This window comes from Miniopterus schreibersii, assembly GCF_964146895.1.
Source record: "Miniopterus schreibersii genome assembly, chromosome: 20".
NCBI classification, from domain to species: Eukaryota; Metazoa; Chordata; class Mammalia; order Chiroptera; family Miniopteridae; genus Miniopterus; species Miniopterus schreibersii.
Window position 1 is genome coordinate 2,425,656 of NC_138122.1, and position 22,669 is coordinate 2,448,324.

The window sequence follows — 22,669 nt, forward strand, 5'->3', positions numbered from 1 at the left end:
AAGCTCCTAAGGAGATGGAGATGAGAGCCTGGGAACAGGAAACTCTGCTTCTGCATTAAAATGTGCCAATTACTCCTGTCCTCCGAGGGGCAGGCGTCGCATTTTAAATCCATAGAAACCAAGGTCCCATCTATGACTAGCACTGGGGTGTCAGACAGCACCCCTGTGCAAGCAGCAAAATGCTTCAGACTTTCAACCTGACTAAATCCTTTAGTTAATGTCCTCTCAATTTGTCTCAGATAACTTTCAACATTAAAATAAAAACTCCTCTCTGCAGGAAACCATTTGGTTTTTATCTGGCATTTCCTTCTCCCTGCCCCTCAACCCCCCTTAATCAACATTTGTTCTTAATAATCATCAGGCTCAGATAAAAATAACCAGCCTGAACTTCAGGTGGTAGTATCAAGAACTAGAATTTTGGGTGAATATGAAATCATGTCTCATTTATTACACATAAATTCAACATGATTTCCAAAGAAGTTCTCATTTGGAATTAAAGTTTAGTTGTTTAAGTAGGTAAATATGAAAAGAGAATTTAATGTGAATTCAGATATTCAGGCCATTTAAAAAAAACCTGGATAATTAAAGCAGAGGACTTACTCAGGGATTTCCACCTCAAATGTTCAGAAAATGATTTCAGATCTGGGCCTCCTTTGACTCATGCAGACAGTAGCCTCAGGCTCTGTCCACACTGAACTAAGGACAATGTATGCAGCCCAGCTAAACTGGCTGGGTCCTCACAGGACCAAGACCACCCAGAGGAAGGGAGAGGGTATCTGGTGTCCGTGTAAGAACAGACACAGCCCAGGACATAGGGCTGTTACCACCCGGGACATCGCATGCGAGGTGTTCAAGCACTATCCTGAGCGCTGAACGCAGAACCTAGCATTACTCATGTGCAGAATGTAATACACAATATAAACTGGACCCAACGCGGGTCCACTTCCTTACGGATAAAAGAATGAATGGCAGCAACGTTACATTAACTGTAAAGTGATGTTTCTCTTACAACCTTTCCCAAGCTCTGGCCGGGCGGCTCAGCTGGTGGAGCGCCGTGCCGCACACCCAAAGGCTGCCGGCTTGGACCCCCGGTCGGGTGTGTACCCGCGGCAACCAATCCGTGCTTCTCTCGCACATCGACGTCTCTCTCTCCCTTCTTCTCTCTAAAGTAAATGAAAAATATACATCCTCGGTAAGGATAGAGAGAATCCTTTAATGAGAGCATTTTACCAAATGAAGGTCAAAACATTTAGATTAATCAATGATGTCAGCAGAATTACTCCTATGCTCAGAAGCTGTCTGTGAAATGCTAGAAGAAATGAGGATTTGCTTCTTAGAATGTAAAATTCATGACATATTTAAGTGTCTTCAAAATCCCCATTGTAATCCTCTTGCTGTCTGGCAAACACAGCCAGTGCCCTTCCACTCCCTCTTCTTTCTAGGGGCCATCAAATTCCCGTTTCAAACAGGCACACGGACCTGTGTTACACAGCGCGGGGCCTGGGGCTTGTGCGGGCCTACAGTGTGAGCTGTCGGCTTCACACCGATGTTCCAAGGGCACAGGGCCCCTCCAGCGCCACACTCAGCAGCCACACACCACACGGGCGTTCATGACTGATGTTTTGGCTTGTCATTCATTTTTTCAAATAAACTCCCTCTAAATTCAGGAAGCAGGTGTGAAGAGAAACCACAGGATATGGTTCTCCCAACTTTCCTTCAGTAGCCCTACCTACATATTTAAAATTATTATAGAAAAACAAACAAAATTGACAGCACAAGTAGCAGTGCAATCGTGACTGCCGTCATTTAAACTAGTTCCCTGACTTCGTACATTCACCCTGGTGTGAGGATGCAGCTGCGAATGTCCTGGTGACTGGCAGGTGCTGGGTGGAGGTGGGCCGCAGCCTGGCCTTGGTGCGGTTGGTAGATGCTCGCGTTACACGAGAGTGAGCTTTTCCTGCCTCAAATAACTCATGGAACATACATCGTTTCAGAACGTCAACTTCCTTAGCTAGTTACCACAGTCAGGCTTGAGGGCCAAGGACAAGTGACCAGGCAATTCAGATGGATGATTCAGTCACTTTATATTTTGAAAATTCTTTGCTCCTACAATTGAATACTTCACACATTTATTTTCCTCCTGAGTACCCAAAAGTGCTTCAGAGAGCAAAAGTGCTTTGTCTTCCCTTTCACAGACAGAGGCAAGGGGGCAGGGCCGCTGCGCAGTGGGAGCCAGCTGCTCTGCGACGGGCTGCACCCAAGCGACCAGCGCCCGCACGCACGACCTTGTGACAGGGGCCTGGAGCCAGCAGCACTGGTGGTCGTGGGACATGCAGCTTAAAAACAACTCTGCAGGGCATGAGGCTTTCTGATAACCTGAAAAGAATCCTTCAGCTTGGCTTTGCCTAACTGGAACATGGAGTTAAAAAGAAAATCCCATCACCAAACTGGCAGCTCAGTGTCCCTCCAGCTGGCTTCTGGACGTGCTCCTTCCTTCCTCCCTCCTGCATCCTCCCTCGGGGGGCTGGCACCTCCCCTTGGGAGACTCAGGGCCTTGGCCACGCATGGACGGAAGGAAGGACACATCCTCTGCCTTGGCTGGTGCCTCGACAGAGGAAGACAATTCTCGAAAGCCCTGTTAGCTAGGTAAGAGTCCAGAGAGAAAGAATTTTATCCCTGAATCAAGTTTTTTTTCCTTACGTACACAGTCTCATCACAAGAATTTAAAGCATGAAAGGAAGTATGCTAAATTATCTGAGCTGCCGCTTATAATGTGGTGCAGACTTTCACTGTTACTCAGCACACAAAGTCACTTCTCCCAGAGGCTTTCTAAGGCTTTCCCCCTCTTCATCGGGGTGGTTCACTCTTGCAGCAAGGTCTCTCTCCAGTTGAAGCCCCCTGTTGGTCCATGGGTAAGAGGAAGGATGGGTGGATCTGTCAGCTGCCATATTCCAGTTTCTCCCAATTCTTCACAGGAACAAAACCCCAAGTATGGAATCTGAAGAGTAATAAAGAAAGGAAAACAGAAAACAGAGGTTTAATGCTTCAACTTTTACCTATACACAGAGATCCTTGAGAATAAGGAATATTCAAAGCAATTAACAGGGGCTTTGTAGACAAGCATCCCCCCAAACCCATAAAGAAAATGAAATGGAAAAAGCTGGTAACTTAGAGGGAAGAGCATTTACACTGCAACGGGAGTCACTGGACGATCTATTAGGCGGTGATGAGCTCCTCCAGTGCAATTAGCTGTTCACAGCTTGCTGCTTTGTAGTGTGGCCGGGAAAGAGCACAATATAGAAAGTGAGGTGCTGGGAGTTAAGTGCTAATTACAAGTCAAGCCAAAAATGCAGCTCAAACATTTCTGAAATTATAGTCGACATTGGGACACTTTTGAGAAGCTGTTAATCTGTCCCACCCAGCCTCACTGACTTACTTCCATGTGTGTCTGGGACGTTCAGAGTTGAGGCTGTGCCCTTCCTAACTTCAGTGTCCATGGCATTTCACAGCTTATCTGTGTGTGTGTCCAGAGCTGCACTTATAAGCAAGACAACAATCTCTGCCCTTAAGTAGCTTCCAGAGCAATGGAAAGACAGACGCAGAAATAGGCTTTTACAAAATGAGAAGAGACTTGCAATCGAGTTTGAAGAAGGTTCTCTGGGGCACGGAGGAGCACATGTCACCTGGAGGGAAGCGTGTGGGAGGGTGGCCGGCAGGCGAGAGGAGGATCCGGGCGGCCTCCTGGCTTTTCTGTCTCACTGCCCTGCTCCCCGTTTGCCTTTCAGACTCACATTTTAAATCGCTGCTTCCCATGGCCGACCAGTCAGGCCCCGCTTCTAGCTGAGCTGTCAGATGCTGTGTTCTGGCCACACACTGCTCTCCATCCGACCCTGTCGCTCAGGGAAAGCCAGACAATCTGCTTGTACTTTTTAGCTTCTCCCTACATTTTAGCTCAGAAACTAGAAGCAGGCCAAACTTGCCTTTTTCTCTCACACAAGGCCCAATAAAGTGCCCTACACAGGGCACCATCAGGACATCTTGGTCGGGTGAGTCAATAAATGCATCTCCCGGCTCAGAGAATGTGCCTCAAAGAACGGCCACCAGCCAGCCGCTGAAAGATTCTGAAATTACCAGGCACCACGGGCCCGAGTGGAGGCATGATTACCTTTCGGACCATCTGTACGAAGTCCTTGGAGTTCTGAGGTGACAGGCCCTGCAGCTGGCAGGTACATGCTTCAAGGGAAGACGCATGGGCCACAAACAAGATGTTATTTCCTGGGGGAAAGAAGCAAGAGCCGGGAAGACTATTTCTATAAAGACATACATACACTTTGTCAACACCGAAGCCAGTGTTCAGGGGAGAGGCACACATTCTCAGGGAGACGATGTGGCCAAACAATATTCTGAAAATGCTTTGTGTTGTTAAGGCAACCTAATGTCATTTTAAAAAACACTTTAATCTTAAAATAGTTATAGATTCATAGGAGGTTACCAATGTAGAATACATGTATATATAAAATTATTGCTGAGCTTTGCACAGCATGGGTTCGAACCCTGCGGATCCACTCATATGCAAATTTTTTCATTAAATACTGTAAGTGTATGATCTCTTCCTTAGAATTTTCTTAATAACTTTCTTTTTTCTATTTTACTCCATTGTAAGAACATAGTATATAATACATAAAACAAACAAAATATGTGTTAGACCACTGTTCAGTAAGGCTGCCAGTCAACAGTGGGCTATTAGTGGAGTTCTGGGGGAGCCAAAAGCTCTAGGTGGATGTCCAGCCGCATGGAGGTTGACACCCTTAACTCCTGTTATTCAAGGTCAGCTTTACATAGAGTACATACACCACACGCCTGTACATTATATATGCCTCACAGATCATGTTTATACACACACACGCACACATACATTTGCATACCGCGTGGGCCTGTACACAGGGTATGTACACTACACATAGACGCACACGCACTCACACCAGGGTCCACGCACCCCTGCCAGCCTCCTCCCACGGCAACCTCTTGCCTACCTGCTACCTGGCCCTATCAGGAGGCGGGCGCTGACCCAACCCACACAGCTTATTTAAGTTCCATCAGGTTTACTCAGTTCCATCACATGTGTAACTTTTGTAAACACCACCACATTCAAGACACAAAACTGTTCGTTGCCTACAGTGCTCTCTGCTACTCTTGATCTGGTTTCCAGTGTTGCCACCGTGGACCGTGAGCACTGACAGTGCTCTCTGGTTGGCAGAACACGCTGCGTAGCTTCATGGTAGGATCACCGAAGAGGTGACGAGGCGAGTGCTTCAGGAGTGATACGGAAAGCTGGGGACCAACCATAATACTGCTGACCAGGGGTGCCCACCGTTAACATTCCAGTTTATAATTCCAGGCTTTGCTCTACAGATACACACTGACCAGGGAGGGGTGTCCACTGTTAACATTTCGCTGTATAATTTCAGTCTTTGCTCTATAAAGATACATATTTTAACTTGAAAAAAGCGATCAGAATGTATATACTCTTCTGTAACTTGCCTTTTTTACTACATATTTTATAGTGAACAGTTTGACATATTATTAAATATTTGAGTTCAATGTTTATAAAATCCAAGAGCACACAGACTTGAGTCCTACAGAGCACCTCTTGGCTGGCGGTAGCAGTGGCAGGGGCTGTGCTTGCATAGGTGTATTTGTGGGGGTGCTCGCGCTCCTGGTCCAATTACAGAAAAGGCCACGGTCCGCTAAAGAGCTCCGAGGGTGCACCGGGAGCCTCCGCCACAGCGCAGCACGAACGGCTGGCCCGCAGACGCTAAGCAACTTCGTACGGAAACCGAGCTGGCGGGTTCCCGGGATGCCTGCTGAGTCAGGTGCTCAAGGGAATATGAAGTTTAACATGAAAGCACCTACAGGAGAGTCCGGGAATGTTTTTTATTTATTAAGTAAGCTGAAACATCTTGACTAGCCTATTAACCATGATGGAGAAATGGTCACATTTAAATATGGAGTCTAAAATAATACCACTTACCTTTTTTACATTCACTTATTATTTCTTTTGTTACTTGGAAACTTCTGTTGATATAAGTGTCGTAGGATTCTGAAACCGCTAATTTGCTGACTGGAATGTGAGGTCTGTAATAGAAAAATGAACAAAGGCAATAAAACATTCTGATCCTAAGACAAAGCAACCGATATTACTCTTAACTTCTATTTCAAGAGCCTTCCAAAATTCCCATAATTCCGTTTATCCATCTCCCTAGAAAGGAAGGAGGCAGAGTATTCCCACTACCTAGATGTGCCCTGAGATGCACAGAAATAAAGGCTGTGGGTGCACAGGGCCACAGTGACCAGTTCAAAGTGAAACACTCAGTGCAGGCTTCACCTGCATGATTATTTACAAGCAGTTTGACTAATTTTACTGACCATCAGCCCCAAGCCACACAGCCAATAGGAGGCAAAGCGGAGGTTCGATTTCATTGTCTATTTAGAACACCAGATATTTGCTAAGCCTCTCTTCGGTGGCCTTACAAACAATAATCCGCAAGGACGGGATTATTTTTTTATAATTTTGTCCCAGCTTTACCGGGGTACGCTGACATGGAGCCCTGCGTAAGGTCAGGGCGTAGGGCGCTGGTCTGATGCGCATGTGCTGGAAAAGGGTGATCGCCACAGCCTTAGCGAACGTGTCCATCATGTGACATATCACTTCTGTTCTTCGTGGTGAGGACACATAAGATGTACTCTCCTAGCAACTTTAAAGTATATAATATACTCTTATTAACTATAATCACCTTACGGTTACATACACTAGATCCCCAGAACATGCTGGCTTTATAACTGGTAGTCTGTACCCCCCGGCGACCCTCTCATTTCCCCGAGTCCCTGGTGACCAACGCGCTGTCGTCTGTTTCTCGGAGTTGGGTTTTTGTAGATTCCACATAAATGATATATGCAGATGTCTCTTTGAGATCCTGCTTTCATTTCCTTTAGACATATACCCAGAGGTAGGACTGCTGGATCATATCGTGGCTCTATTTTTAATTTCTTGAGAAACCTCCGTTCTGTTTTCCATAGGGGACACCAATGTACAATTCTAAGAATACTGCAAAAAGTTTCCTTCTTCTTCTGCTGTTCTTGCCAACAGCAGATAGCTTTTGCATTTTGATGATAGCCATTCTAACGTGAGGTTTTGATTTGCATTTCTCTGATTAGTGATGTTAAGCACATTAGTGATGTACAAGCACCATGTCCTTGTGAGCTATTTGTATGTCTTTGAAAAAATACCTATTCAGTCCTTCCGTCAATTTTTTAAATTTAAATTTTATTTTTCAATGAGAGTACATATTCATTATTATTTTGTACTGGTTTCAGGTGTACAGCACAGTGGTCAGACAATCACATATTTTAAAAGTGACCCCCCAATATTTCCGGTGCCTTCCTGGCACCATGCGGGGTCATTACAGCAGCAGACTGGATCCCTGTGCTGTGCTTCACAGCCCGTGACTGCTTCGTAACTGCCACTTATGCTGCCTGCAGCCTTCACCTTTCCCACCCAGCTCCCAACCCACCTCTCCTCTGGCAACCATCAGGCCTCCCTCTGTATCTATGAGTCTCTATTTTGTTTGTTCATTTATTCTGTTCTTCGGATGTCACATGTAAGTGGAACCGTCTGGTATTGGTCTTTTTCTGAATTCTCTCACTTAGCGTAATACTCGCTAGGGCCATCCAGACCGTCACAAACGGTAAGACTTCGTTCTCTGTTAAGTCATAGTCCACTGCAGGCACGAACCACCTCCTTTAGCAGCCGTCCGACGGGCACTGGGGCGGCTTCCGTACCCGGGCTCCTGTCCGCACCGCATGAACACCGGGCGCGTATATTCTTTAGAACGAGCGTCTTGAGTTTCTTCAAATATATGCCCAGGAGTGGGATCTCTGGATCTAAGGCAGTTCCACTTTTAATTTTTTGAGGACCTTCCACACTGTTTTCTTTTTTTTTAAATCCTCACCCTGAGATATTTTCTTCGATTGCTTCTCAGGGAGAGTGGAAGGAGCAGAGAGAGACAACGACGTGAGAGACACACTGACTGGTTGTCTCTGCTCTCTCCCCTGCTGGGGTGGAGCCGAAACCGGAGTATATGGCTTTGGCTGGAATCGAACCCGGGACCCTTCAGTCTGTCGGCCGGCGTTCTAACCACTGAGGGAACTGGCCAGGGCCCTCCGTGCTGTTTCCACAGTGGCTGCACTAGTCCCATCCCAACGGTGCACCAGGGCCCCCTTTTCTCCGCACCCTGGCCAGCACTTGTTGTTTGTGGATTTATAGCCATTCTGACAGGTGTGAGGTGACATCTCATTGTCATTTTAATTTGCATCTCTGATGATTGGTGACACTGAGCATCTTTTCATAGTCTACTGGCCATCCGTATGTCCCCTTCGGAGAAGTGTGTATTCAGTATCTGCCCATTTTGTAATTGGATTGTTTTTCCTTTCTTTTTTTGGTATTGAGTTGTATGAGTTCTTTATAAACTTTGGATATCAACCCCCTATCCAATGTATCATTGGTGAATATCTTCTCCTATTAAATAGGTTGTCTTTTTTCCTTTCCAAATAAGCAGGATTGTTTCCTTTGCTATGCAAAAACATTTTAGTTTGATGTAGTCCCAATTGTTTATTTTTTCCTTTGTTTCCCTTACTCAGGAGATATATCAGAAAAAAATAATGCTAAAAGAAATGTCAGAGATTTTACTGACTCTGTTTTAGTCTAAAAGTTTTATGGTTTACTATCTTACTTGTAAGTCTTTTAAAATCTATTTTGAGTTTATTCTTGCAAATGGTGTAAGATGGTCTAGTTTCATTTTTTTGCAGGTATCTGTCCAATTTTCCCAACATCATTTGTGGAATACATTGTCTTTACCCCTTTGCATGTCCTGGCCTTCTCTGTCAAATACTAATTGACCATATAGGTAGGCGTGGGTTTACTTCTGGGCTCTCCATTCTGTTCCACTGATCTCTATGTCTGTTTTCAGGCCAGTATTATGTTGTTTTGATTACTACGAACTTGTAGCATACAGTGTGATACCTGCACGTTTGTTCCTCTTTCTCAAGGCTGCCGAGGCTATTTGGGGTCTTTTGTGGTTCCACATAAATTTTTGGATTATTTGTTTTAGTTCTGTGAAAAAAACCATTGTCCTTTAGATCAAAATAACATTGAATCTATACGTTGCTTTGGGTAGTATGGACATTTTAATGATGTTAAGTCTTCCAATCCATGAGCCTGGTATGTGCTTTCATTTATATCTTCAATTTTTTTTTCATCGTCTCATAAATTTCTGAGTATAAGTCATTTAGCTCCTTGGTTAAATTTATTCCTAGGTATTTTATTGGTGTGAGGCAACTGTAAATGAGATTGTTTTCTTAGTTTCCCTTTCTGATAGTTCATTATTAGTGTATGAAAATGAAACCGACTTCTGAATATTTATGTTGAATCCTGCTACTTTGTGGAATTCATTTAGAGGTTCTAGTAATTTTTTGATGAAATCTTTAGGGTTCTCTATATACAGTATCATGTCACCTGCAAATGATGGCAGTTTTACTTCCTCCTTTCCAATTTGGATGCGTTTTATTTCTTCTTGTCTGATCGCTGTGGCTCGTCCTTCCAGCACTGTGTTGAATAAGGGTGGTGAAAGCGAACACCCGTCTTGTGCCTGATCTTAAGGGAAATGCTTTTAGCTTTTCTCTGCTGAGTATGATGGTGGCTGTGGGTCTGTCATATTGGCTCTTATTACGTTCCTTCTATTTCCACTTTGCTGAGTTTTTATCATCAATGGGAGCTGGGTTTTGTCAAATGCTGTTTCTGCACCTAGTGATGTGCTCATGTGGTCTTTGTCCTGCACTTCGTGGATGTGACGCATCATGATTGATCTGTGGGGACTCTGCCAGCCTTGCACCCCAGGAATCAATCCCACTTGGTCTTAGTGAATGGCCTATTTAATGTATTGCTGAACTTGGTTTGCTAATACTCTGTTGAGGATTTTTGCATCTATAGGCCTATAATTGTCTTTCTTTATAGTGTCTTTATCTGGTTTTGGAAGCAGGATAATGCTGGCTCCGTAAAATGAGGCTGGGAGACTTCCATCCTCTTGAAATGTTTGGAATAGTTTGAGGACAGGTGTTGGCTCTTCTCTCTTTGGTAAAATTCAACTGTGAAGGCATCTGGTCCAGGACTTTTGTTGTTGGTAGTTTTTTTATTACTGTTCCAATTTTTGTTGATTTTCATCAGTCCGTTCAAATTTTTTCTTCTTCTTGACTCAGTCTTGGGAGATTGCATGTTTCTAGGAATTTATCCACTTTTTCCAGATTGTCCAATTTGTTGGCATATAGTTGTTTGTAATATTTTAGTTCTCCTCTTTCATTTATGGTTTTATTTGGATCCTCTCCCTTTTTCCTTGATGAGTCTGGTGAAAGGTGTATCAATCTCGTTTATCTTTTCCAACAACCAGCTCTTATTGTCATTGATCCCTTGTATTTTCTTTAGATTCTCTTTCATTTATGTTCACTCTGATATTTAATATTTCTTTCCCTCACTAACTTTGGGCTTTGTTTGTTGTTTTTCTAGTTCCTTTAGGTGTTAGGTTAGATTGCATATCTGAGATTTTTCTTGTGTGTTTTTTTGGTAGGCATGTATTGCTATGAATTTCCCTCTGAGGACTGCTTTTGTTGTGTCCCATAGATTTGGGGTTGTTGTGTTTTCATTTTCATTTGTCCCAAGGTATCTTTTGATTTCTTTCTTAATCTCATTGTTAACGTATTAATTTTTTTAGTAACCTGTTATTTAGCCACCATGTGGTTGTGTATTTTTTACTTTTTGTCTTTTGAAGTTTTATACCACTGTGTCCAGAGAAGATGCTTGATATGATGCCAATCTTCTTAAATTTACTGAGATTTGTTGTGTCCTAACATGTAGTCTATCCTGGAAAATGTTGCATGTCCCCTTGAAAAGAATGTATATTCTGCTGCTTTGGGGTGTAATGCTCTGAAAATGTCAATTAAGTCCACCTGGTCTAGTGTGTCATTTAAGGTCACCATTTTCTTGTTGATTTTCTGCCTGGAAGATCTATCCATTGATGTCTATGTGGTGTTCAAGTCCTGTGCTATAACTGTGTTATTGTCACTTTCTCCCTTTATGTCTATCAGTATTTGCTTAATGATTTCGGGGCTCCTATGTTGGGTGCATAAATGTTTACAAGGATTATATCCCCTTGTCAGATTGATCCTTTTAATATTATGTAATGACCTTCTTTGTCTCTTTTATATCCTTTGTTTTAAAGTCTAATTTTGTCTGACATATACATTGCTACCCGAGCTTATTTTTTAGTTTCCATTCATATGAACTACCTTAATCCATTCCTTTACTTTTGGTCTGTGTTTGTCTTTTGATATGAAGTGAGTCTCCTGCAGGCAGCATATATATGGGCCTTGTTTTCTAATCCATTCAGCTACTTACGTCTTTGGATTGGAGCATTTAACTCATTTACATTTAATGTGATTACTGATAGGTACACATTTATTGACATTTTATTATTCATATTTTGTTCTTCTGTTTTTTCTTTCTTCTTAAAAAAATCCTTCTGGTACCCTATGGTGCAGATGCTATTATGTTCATGTTGTCCCAGGGGTCCCGTAAACTATTCTATTTTTTAAAAAAATTATGTCGGGGCACATGCCTGTGTTGTAGGCTAGATCCCTGGTAGGGGGAGTGCAGGAGGCAGCTGATTGATGACTCTCTCTCATCACTGTTTCTGTCTCTCTCTCCCCCTCTCCCTTAAATACACACACACACACACACACATATATTTTTAATTATTCTGTTTTTTGCTGCTTTCATTGGGTTTCTTCTGCTACCTTGTCTTTCAAATTGCTGATTCAAGCCCTGCTTCATCTAACCTGCTGTTACTCCTTCTAGAATGTTCTTCATTTTAGATATTGTGTTCTTCATTTCTGACTGGTTCTTTTTTTTGTTTTCTATGTCCTTTTCATGCTTACTATCTCTTTGCTGCAGTTCTCATTAAGTTAATCCACTCTTCCCCTAAGTTCATTGGGCATCCTTATAACCACTGTTTTGAACTCTGTTTCTGGTAGATTGCCTCCAATTCATTTAATTCTTTTTTCTGAGGATTTCTCCTGTTCTTTTATTTTAGGTCATATCTCTTTGTTTCCCCATTTTGAGTGCCTTTCTGTACTTGTTTCTGTGTGTTAAGTAGATCTGCTATGTCTCCCAGTCTTGGTAGTAGGTGCTCCGTGGGGCTCAGTGGCACAGTCTCTGATTACCTGAGCTACATTCACCAGGAGTGTCCCTTGTGTGAATTATGTGAGCCTTCCTGTGGTAGCTGAGTCTTGATTGTTTTTGCCCCTTTTGTGGGTGGGGTTGGCGCTCAGGCTGGCTGACTGTGAGAACTGACCCAGACCACACTGTACTAACTGCTGTGTGGAGGCTGACCACATGAAGTGGAATTTGCCCCAGTGGGATCTGGTGCCTCCTGAGAGCTCCCTTTGGGTGTGCCACTTGTGGAGGTAGCTGGGTTGTGCTCTGATGTGGTCTGAATCCTGCCACAGGTGTGTTGGTTCTGGGGCCTCTTGGGAAGGCCTCTAGTGCAGGTTAATGTCAAATGTTGCCTGCGACCAGCCCTGGGCTACCTGTTAGGAGTTTCAAAGCAATCCACGTTTGGTGGTTGCCTCTGCTAGGCCTGGGTGAGTGTGAAAGCAGCAAAGCTGCACACCAAGGCCAGCTTTCACCAGTACCAAGCCTGGTGCAGGTCAGGAAAGCCTCTACCCACATTTTAATCACACTGCTTTCATTTTACTATTGAGCTGTATGAGTTCCTTATGTATTTTCTGTATTAAGACCTTATGAAGTATATGATTTGCAAATATTTTCTACTTTGTAGGTTGACTTTTTATTTGGTTGCTTGTTTCTATAGAAGTCTTTTAGTTTGATGTAATCCACTTATTAATTTTGACTTCTGTTTCCTGTGTTTTTGGTGTTGTATCCAAAAAAATCATTGCCAAGATCAATGTTAAGCAGTTTTCTTCCTATACTTCCTTAAAAAATTTTTATGGTTTCAGCTCTTATGTTTACATTTTTAATCCATTTTTAGTTAATTTTTGTGAGTGATGTAAAACTGGGGTCCAATTTCATTCTTCTGAATGTGGTTATTCAGTTTTCCAACACCATATATTAAAGAGTCTATCTTTTCCTCATTGAGTATTTTTGGCTCCCTTGTCAAATACTAGTTGAGTATATATTCAAGGGTTTATTTCTGGGCTTTTTTTTTTTTTTCAAGTCTGTGCCACTGGGTTATGCATCTATTTTTATACCAGTAGTACATTGTTTTGATTAGTACAGCTTTGTAGTATAGTTTGAAATCAGGAGTGTAATGCCTCTTTTTGTGGTTCCGTGTAAATTTTAGGATTGGTTTTTCTATTTGTGTAAATAACATCATTGGAATTTTGACAGACATTGCATTTAACCTATAGATGCCTTGGGTGTTACAGAGAGCTTAACAATATTAATTCTCCCAATTCGTGAGCATGGGATATCTTTGTATTTGTGTCTTCAGCTTCTTTCATCAAAGTCTTAGAGCTTTCAGTGTATAGATATTTCACCTCCTTGGTTAAATTCATTCCTAAGTATTATATTGTTGTTGATGCTACTGTGAATGGGACTATTTTATTTTATTTTCAGAACTCTCATTGTTAGTGTATAGAAAAACGATTGATTTCTGAATGTTGACTTTCTGTCCTGCAACGTTGCTGAATTTGCTGAGCAGTTCTGACAATTCTATGGTGATCTCAGGATTTTCAATACATCCTGTCATGTGCAAACAAGACATTTTACTTCTCTCTCTTTTCCATTGGGATGACTTTCATTTCTCTTCTTGCCCGATTTCTCTGGCTGGGACTCTTAGTACTGTAACTGGAGTGAGACGTGTGGGCATCCTTACCTCGTTCCCAATATTAGAGAAAAAGCTTTCACCAATGGGTATGATGTTAGCTGTGGGCTTGTCATATATGGCTTTTATTATGTTGATTCCTGTTTCTTTTATACCCAATTTGTTGAGCATTTTTATCATGAAAGGGTGGTGTATTTTGTCTAATTTTTTCCTGCGTCTATTGAGATGATCATTTATCTTTTATCCTACTAAAGTGGTGCATCATGTTTATTGATTTTCGTGTTGAACCACCCTTGAATGCCACTGGATGGTGATGTGTGATCCTTTTAATATGTTGATTTGGTTGGTTAATGTTTTGTTGAGAATTTTCACATCAATGTTCACCAGGAATATTAATCTGTAGTTCTCCTTTCTTGAGGTGTTCTTATCTGGCTTTGGTATCAGGGTAAAGCAGGCCTTGAAAAATGAGTTGGGGAGTTGTAGAATAGGTTTTAAATGCAGATATTAGGTCCCTTTACTATTTAGAATTTCTGGTCTATGAGATATTTATCTTGTTTTTAAATACAACTATGTCATATTTTTTGTTTCCTTATCTTTCATTTTTGATATTTAGAGCACGGTGGGTGGAGGTGGTAGTGAGTTCTCAAAGTGAATTCACACAAAATCTTGATCAGAATACATTACTGCTGCTACTACCACTATTATTACCACAAAGACTTACTGGAGGATTCCCATGTGTCAGGCTCTGTGCAGAGTGCCTCTTGCAGTCTCTGAATATAACCCTTCTAGCAACCCTTTTGCACATCCTGAGTTTATGGATGACAAAACTGAGGCTCAGAAAGGCTGCAGATGACTTGCCTATGCTTATGCCATTGGCAACTCTTAGAGCCTATTTTTGAACTTGGGCCTGAGATCAAAGCCTCCACGTTGGACCACTTTTGACAGTGTCCTCCTCAGGGCTGCCCCCTGTGCACCTGTGTTCACTGTCCAGAGAGGAAGAATGTTGTTCCACCTGAAGGGCCCCGGCCCTCACCTACAGAATGTTCTCTCAGCAAACGTCCTTCTCCCAGGAGACAGTCCTCTGACTCTCACAGCACTCAGGCTGGGGAAGGCACGAGTCACCGCTGATTGAGGCTGCACCTCACTGTTCTGGAACAAACCCTCTCTCCCCATCCAAACCTCACATCCAGGTCTATTACCACTATGTCGCCTGGTCCAGATGCACCCACTTCCCCACGAGAAAAGGCCTCTTTGTAAGGTCCAGACAGTCATTTCAGGTGAAACCACACTGTAATGTATGAGACTGGTGTAAGTAAAGAGCAGATGGGCTTGGGGATCCAGTTCCTCCTGGCCAGCTCTTGCCTTTGGCAGTTCTTGACTTGAAATTGAACCTATGAGTGGCTTTCATGTCTGAGCCACCAGTCCTGATGGGCATGGGACAGAGTCAAATATTTCTCACCCGTCAGCGGCATGTGTCATGCTCTAGCCACACCTGCAGGACACACGTGCTGTACCCAGAGTCAGGTGGGCCTCCAAACACCAACTAGACCCAGAACCCTGAGCTCTGGGTACTCAGGCACCATCCCTACAACATTAGTTTCCCCAGTAAACTCTGTCCGCCTCACTTTACTTGGGTCTGGGCTTCTGCCTTGAGCCCCACATCAAAGCTTGAGTCATTGCCCCTCTATCACTCCAGATCCACGCCTCCCCCATTTCCTACTCCGTCCAGCCAGGACCCCATTCTGAAGCTCCATCCAACTGCTGTACATATATTTTTTCTGCCTTGCTCCTTGGGGCCCAGCTCCCTAAGACTGGGGATGCTTTCTACACCCCGCGCACAGGCTGGGTCTTGCTGCCTGGGGATGACGTGACATTTGGATATTAGTCACCAGCCTGGTGCATTTCCCTTCACCTGGCTTCAGTCCTGCCTCCCTCCTGTTCTAAGGTGGCAGGGCTCTTCAAACAGATCTTGCTTGATCTGTAAGGCCCTGGCCAGCAGTCCTCACCTTCACTGTGCCTCTTCAGTCATCTGCACCTCTGCCTGCTTCCAAGGCCCACTCCCACATAACTAATTTCAGAGAAAACTTACCTCAATTTTGTGGTAAAAGCATGTGGTAAATTACTGACTTTCACAACTGATTTATACAATTAGGGGCTTTTTTCCCCTCTTAAACACAAAATGATTGAATTTTTATTTTCTCTAGAGGAAAAGAAAATGTGCAATAAGGACCATGTTCTGACTCCCAGGGTCCTGACATTCATCACTCTGCTTGGACTGCTGACGGGGTGTGTGTCTGTGTGGGCCTGTGTATGTGGTCTATGTGTGCCTGGGTGTGTGCCTGTGTGTGCCTGTGTATGTAGTCTGTGTGTGCCTGTGTATGTGGTCTGTGTGTGCCTGGGTGTGTGTCTGTACCTGTGTATGTGTGCCTGGGTGTCTAGGTGTGGCTGGGTATCTGTGTGTGCCTGGGTGTGTGCCTGCATGTGTTCAAAGGCTCAGAAAGAATTATTCTGGAGACATCTGTAAATCAGCTTGGGAAGAATTGCAGGACCCACTTAAGAAAAAAGCTGAAGACATAGCGGGCCCAAGTTGGGCTGGGAGGTGCTGGGTGGTGAAGAAAATCATTTTACCAGTGTTGGCAGTTAATTCACCCTCTTTCCAGGCCAAAAAGATGATGATTGTTGGCATGGGGACAATATTTCATTGCTGTTTTCCTCAAAGAATAAAAAAATCAGTGGCCATAGTGTGGACAGGACAAAATCTGATTAATTTAGTTTTATTTTTGAGGAATGCAAATTCTTTTAAGCAGGAAGAGGTAGTGCACATTAATTATGTATGGGGCTATATGAAGTCTTGTTTGCGAGCCGGAAAATAAGCATGGGGAAAAGATGTTCTCTTCAACCTTAGCCAGAAACTTCAATGGCTTATTGCGGTTTGAGAGGCTTTTGAAACGAGAGGTCAAGAGATATCACAAGGAAGAAATCTCTGCTTATATTGGTCACTTGTTCCAAATTCCAAAGTATATGAACTTAATTTCCCACTATAGCAGTTGTGACTAGCTGGCCCTCTCAAAGACAATATACAAATGTCCGCAGGGATTTCTGACAGTTAATGTAACTATATTATTATTGTCAATCCTGAATTATTTACATGTGGGTTATTCACTCGTGAGCAATGTACAAACACTTCTTTTTAACCCTAGCACAGTCTGGTGCAGTGGGAAAAAAGCAAAGGACTGGGAAAGGGAAGACGCTAAAGGAGATTACACAGTGCTTCACATGCAGAAAATGACCAATAAGAGTTATTGTTGTTATTACTGTGATATGTGTCCACTCAATGTATACTTTCAGGAAAAGCCACTTGCATTCTCTTATACATAAAAGTGGCTTGTGTACATTCTAGGGTTATGGCAATAATAAATGAGATAAAGAGAATTAAAAATGCTTTGAGCCATGGCTGGTGTGGTTCAGTTGGTCGGAGAGTCATCCTGTGCACCAGAAGGTGGCAGGCTCGATTCCTGGTCAGGGCACATACACAGGTGCAGGTTTGATCCCCAGTTGGGGTGCATGCGGGGGGCAACTGAACCATGTTTCTCTGACATTGATATTTTTCTCTCTCTCTCCCCCTTCCTCTTTCTAAAATCAATAAAAGCTGCTTTGAACAATTAAATAGGACAATTTAAGGTAAGATGTGGTCATCTCCCTTATCTCCCAGCAAGCTGCTGGAGGTGCCTCCCCACTGGCTGGGGCTGCTCCTGGCACGCACAGTGTTTCTCTCCCTGGGAGAGGTAGAATCAAGTCAGGAAAACCCAACATGTGGGGGTATAATCTAGAGTAAGGCAGACACAAGGGAATTCTGGCTTCCTGCAGCTTTGGTGTTTGAAACCATAGCCTGCCTTCTAGCAACATGGTAACTCCTGCGGGTGGTCTGGCCCTTCCCTTCCTTTGCAGCCTGGCCTGCGAGGGACGTCCTTCCACATCGGCCCAGGAGACAGCGGCTCAGAGGGTTACCTGTAGGTTGTATCAACACTCAGGTTGGCCGCAGCTAACTCTGACGGAGGTATCCACGCAGGCAACGTGCTCCCAGGGACCCATTTTGTCCACTCAAATAAGCCAGGCTCTACACGGATCTTCAAGTGGTTTTCTTGTTGTAAACCTTGGAGGTGAGAGAAAATGAAGGTGAAGGAAACGCCATTATGTTCTCAGTGAAAAAGTGAGTAGAGGCCAAATGGTTATAAAATCCTGGTCAATCTTCCACCCTCTTTTCAACCGGATACTATATACAGACAAAAGAAAGTGGGAGCATGTGCGTTTGGACCGGGTTTTTCATCTTGGTGAGTTACAGATATATGAGTGTAACACTGAGGCCACAGCACCGGAACAGGATGCACGCTGGCTTGAAGGGGTGTGTGGTTTTGGAAAAACCACAGTCATTGCCCTCGTAACTCACACAGTGCTGTGCTTACAACAATTCCTTTTTCTAAAGTAAGTTCCAAGAAGCCTCATGAAGAAACTTCGGAGATTCTCTTAGCATCCACAGTCTACAACAGCTTACACTGTATTTGAATGTCGTGTAAATTATTCATTTTCTCTATCAGAATATCCCGTGTTGAATACTTACAAGTGCCAGGACACAGCTTCATGTTTTATCAAAGTGTAATGACCCGCAGAGTAGGAATTGTCCCTGCTTAACTCTCTTTATAGTGCCCTAAGCCAAGTTTTTCTATGCAAATTTAATACATAATGCATTTACATATGTAAATATATTCTGGTTTACTTAAGACTAAACAACAGGAGTCTCAAATACAATGCAAATTCTTTGCTGGGTCGGCTATTTCTGGCCCTTCGTTTGTCTGGTGTAAGTACAGTCCAACGTTGTTTCTCTCAGTTTTCTTTCCAGTGAAATGGAAAGGTGATTCCTAGAACTCGAGCTTCCGTGGATTTTAGGGTGAAAGTTGAGTACCTGTATAGCAGGGGTGCTGTTAGAGTCATTCCCCTAAAGAAACGTGATGTGCAGGACCCTTGGAGAGCCACTGCCCCCGGGAAAGGAGGCGCACGGCACCCTGGGAGAGTGACCTCACCGTCCCTGTGCTCCAGGCTCCGAATTATTGCCAGACAACAGTACTCTACATGCCTACAACTCACCAAGAAAAATTTTCAAGAAAAAAAATTATTTGTATGCTTTCTTTGATTACACTTATGCTGCTAGAATATGGTTTGGGGACTCTTGTAGAGACATCTTCCAAAAGAATCATTGCTAAAACTCCCCAACTTGAAGCTGTCACTGGGCTAATGTCCCACGAGTCTAGGACAACTGAGGTGTAGGGCAGCCTGGAGACAGAAGGATGGACTCGCTGACCTTTACCAAGTCTTACCTTTCAAGATGTTGTGCGCAGTCTGAACGCAGCGCAGGGATGGGGAACAATAGACGTGGTCAATGATGGTGTTACTTTCTAATAAGGCTTCGCCTGCAAAGAAAACCAAAGGATCAACCTGATGGGCTCAGCCTCAGCTGGACCCTCAGTGTGGGAGAGGAGGCAGGAGACCCTGCTAACCTCTCTTTTTCAGGGAGGGATCACGTAACGCCAGCAGCTTCTGCCTCCTTTGTTTCCAACAAATCCCTTCATAGAGAGAGGTCTGTTTCTAGGAAAAGAAGCCAAAAGACTCCTTGTCTTTTTCTTTCCTCTCTCTGGTGCTAACAAGTGGCAAAACGTCCACCAAGGAGAGATCTAGAACCAGGATAATGCTCTGATTTCACGTTGGTGATAAAAGTAGGGTTTATATTCTGGAAATTAGGTCTTGACTTAATTTTATGTGCTAAACAAGGTTTCAACTTGTCATGTTCTTGGACCCGGTAATTCAACACTCTCCTCGTGGAATCCACTTCTTCCCTCCACTGGGTAAAGTCCAAACACTTTAATAGTGGTCAAGGTCTTCCACAGACTTGCCTTCATTCATCTTCCAGCCTCACCTGCTCCCCACTCACGATCTACAGTCGAGAAACAAGACAGGCTGTTTCCTCCACACTCCCAGTGCTGCTTCCCTTCCCTGACTTTACGCTGCTCTTCCCCGGGAACTGCCTCCCTCCCCTCCCCCTTCACCCAGCTGGCTGTGACTCGGGTCTCAGCTCACCCTCTTCCCCTTCGTGTGTCTTTTTTTGCTCCCATGATTCTTTTATCATTTAGTTAAAAGGGTGAAATCAGTTAGTCTTTTTAAATTTTGTTTTTCAATTAAGGTTTACATTCAATATCAATTTGCATTAGTTTCAGGTGTACAGCATAGTGTTAGACAACCATACATTTTACAAAGTGTTCCCCAGATATTTCTTGCACCCACCCAGCACTGCACACAGTTATTACAATATTATTGACTATGTTTCCTATCTATACTTTACATCCTCAAGACTGTTTTGTAACCACCAATCTGGACTTCTCAATCCCTTCACCTTTTCCACCCAGTCCCCTCAAACCACCACCCCTCTGGCAGCCATCAGTCTGTTCTCTGTGTCTTGTGAGTCTGTTTCTATTTTGTTTGTTCATTTTACTGTGTTCTGCAGATTTCACATATAAGTGAAATCATATGGTATTTGTCTTTTTCTGACATTTCACTTAGTATAAAACCCTCTAGGTTCGCACATGCTGTCGCAAAAGGTGAGATTCAATTTTGGGAGGCTGAGTAATACTCCACTGTGTAAATATACCAACTCTTCTTTATCCACTCGTCCTTTGATGGACACTGGGCTACTTCCGTATCTTGGCTATTGTAAATAATGCTGCAATGAACATAGGGGCGTTTATATTCTTTCAAATTAGTGTTTTGGGTTTTTGGGATATATGCCCAGAAGTGGAATCGCTAGATCATAAAGCAGCTCCATTTTTAATTTTTTGAGGAACCTCCACACTTTTCCTCAGTGGCTGCCCCAGTCTGCATTCCCCCCAGCAGGGCGCAGGGCTCCCCTTGCTCCACACCCTCGCCAACTCTTGTTGGTTCATCTACTGATGACTGTCATTGTGACAGGTGTGCGGTGGGGCCTCACTGTGGTTTTCCCTTGCACCTCTCTGATGGTGAGTGACTCTGAGCACCTGCTCATAGGTCTGCTGGGCATCTGACTTCCTCTCTTGAGAAGAGTCTACTAGGCCCCTTCCCACTGGGTTTTTATCCTCATTGGAGGATACGTGTTTAATGATTTTAGAGGAGGGGAGACAGAGAAAGAGGGAAACATCAACGTGAAAGAGAAACGCTGACTGGTTCCCACCCATACATGCCCCAACTGGGGATCGAACCAGAAACCTAGGAATGTGCCCGACAGGGAGTCAAACCCACAACCCTTTGGTGTATGGACGACCCTCCAACCGACTGTGCGGCCCAGTCATAACACCCTCTGCCCATTTTTTAATCGGGCTGGTTTTTTTCAGTGTTGAGTTGTATGAGTTCTTTATAAATTTTGGACATTAATCCCTTATCCAATGTATCATTGGCAAAAATATTTTCCCATTAAGTAGGCTGTCGTTTTGTTTTGTTGATGGTTTCCTTTGCTGTGCAAAAAACCCTTTAGTTTGATGTAGGCCCATTTATTATTATTATTTTTTTGCTTCCCTTACTGAAGGAGATATATCAGAAATACATATTGCTAAAATAAATGTCAGAGATTTTACTGCTTGTGTTTACTTCTAAAAGTTTTATGGTTTCCAGTTTTACTTTTAAATGTTTAATCCATTCTGAGTTTATTCTTGCATATAGTGTAAGAAGGCGGACTACTTTCATTTTTTTGCAGGTATCTATAGACTGTCTTTACCCAATTGCATGTCCTGGCCTCCTTTGTCAAATATTAATTGACCATAAAGGTAGGCGTGGGTTTATTTCTGGGCTCTCCATTCTGTTCCACTGATCTCTATGTCTGTTTTCAGGCCAGTACTATGCTGTTTTGATTACGAAGAACTTGTAGCATACAGTGTGATACCTGCACGTTTGTTCCTCTTTCTCAAGGCTGCCGAGGCTATTTGGGGTCTTTTGTGGTTCCACATAAATTTTTGGATTATTTGTTCTAGTTCTGTGAAAAAAACCATTGTCCTTTAGATCAAAATAACATTGAATCTATACGTTGCTTTGGGTAGTATGGACATTTTAATGATGTTAAGTCTTCCAATCCATGAACATGGTATGTGCTTTCATTTATATCTTCAATTTCTTTCTTCATCATCTCATAAATTTCTGAGTATAAGTCATTTAGCTCCTTGGTTAAATTTATTCCTAGGTATTTTATTGGTGTGAGGCAACTGTAAATGAGATTGTTTTCTTAGTTTCCCTTTCTGATAGTTCATTATTAGTGTATGAAAATGAAACCGACTTCTGAATATTTATGTTGAATCCTGCTACTTTGTGGAATTCATTTAGAGGTTCTAGTAATTTTTCGATGAAATCTTTAGGGTTCTCTATATACAGTATCATGTCACTTGTAAATGATGACAGTTTTACTTCCTCCTTTCCAATTTGGATGCGTTTTATTTCTTCTTGTCTGATCGCTGTGGCTCGTCCTTCCAGCACTGTGTTGAATAAGGGTGGTGAAAGCGAACACCCGTCTTGTGCCTGATCTTAAGGGAAATGCTTTTAGTTTTTCTCTGCTGAGTATGATGGTGGCTGTGGGTCTGTCATATTGGCCTTTATTATGTTGAGGTATATTTCCTCTATTTCCTCTTTGCTGAGAGATTTTATCAGAAGTGGGT

At 43.2% G+C, this 22,669-nt stretch overlaps 1 protein-coding gene across 2 annotated transcripts in view; it reads right to left on the reverse strand.

The window, feature by feature from the left end:
• Positions 1-2,067: 2,067 nt before the first annotated feature.
• Positions 2,068-22,669, reverse strand: part of UBASH3B (ubiquitin associated and SH3 domain containing B) — a 131,808-nt gene continuing 111,206 nt past the window's right edge. For both annotated transcript variants that reach the window (XM_081122729.1, XM_081122730.1), the window contains exons 10-14: positions 19,322-19,414; positions 17,958-18,102; positions 6,032-6,135; positions 4,166-4,275; positions 2,068-2,998 (exon numbers count right to left, since the gene is read on the reverse strand). In XM_081122729.1, the coding sequence (XP_080978855.1) occupies positions 2,861-2,998; positions 4,166-4,275; positions 6,032-6,135; positions 17,958-18,102; positions 19,322-19,414 (590 nt within the window). In that variant the 3' untranslated portion in view covers positions 2,068-2,860. The remainder of the gene's footprint in view (positions 2,999-4,165; positions 4,276-6,031; positions 6,136-17,957; positions 18,103-19,321; positions 19,415-22,669) is intronic.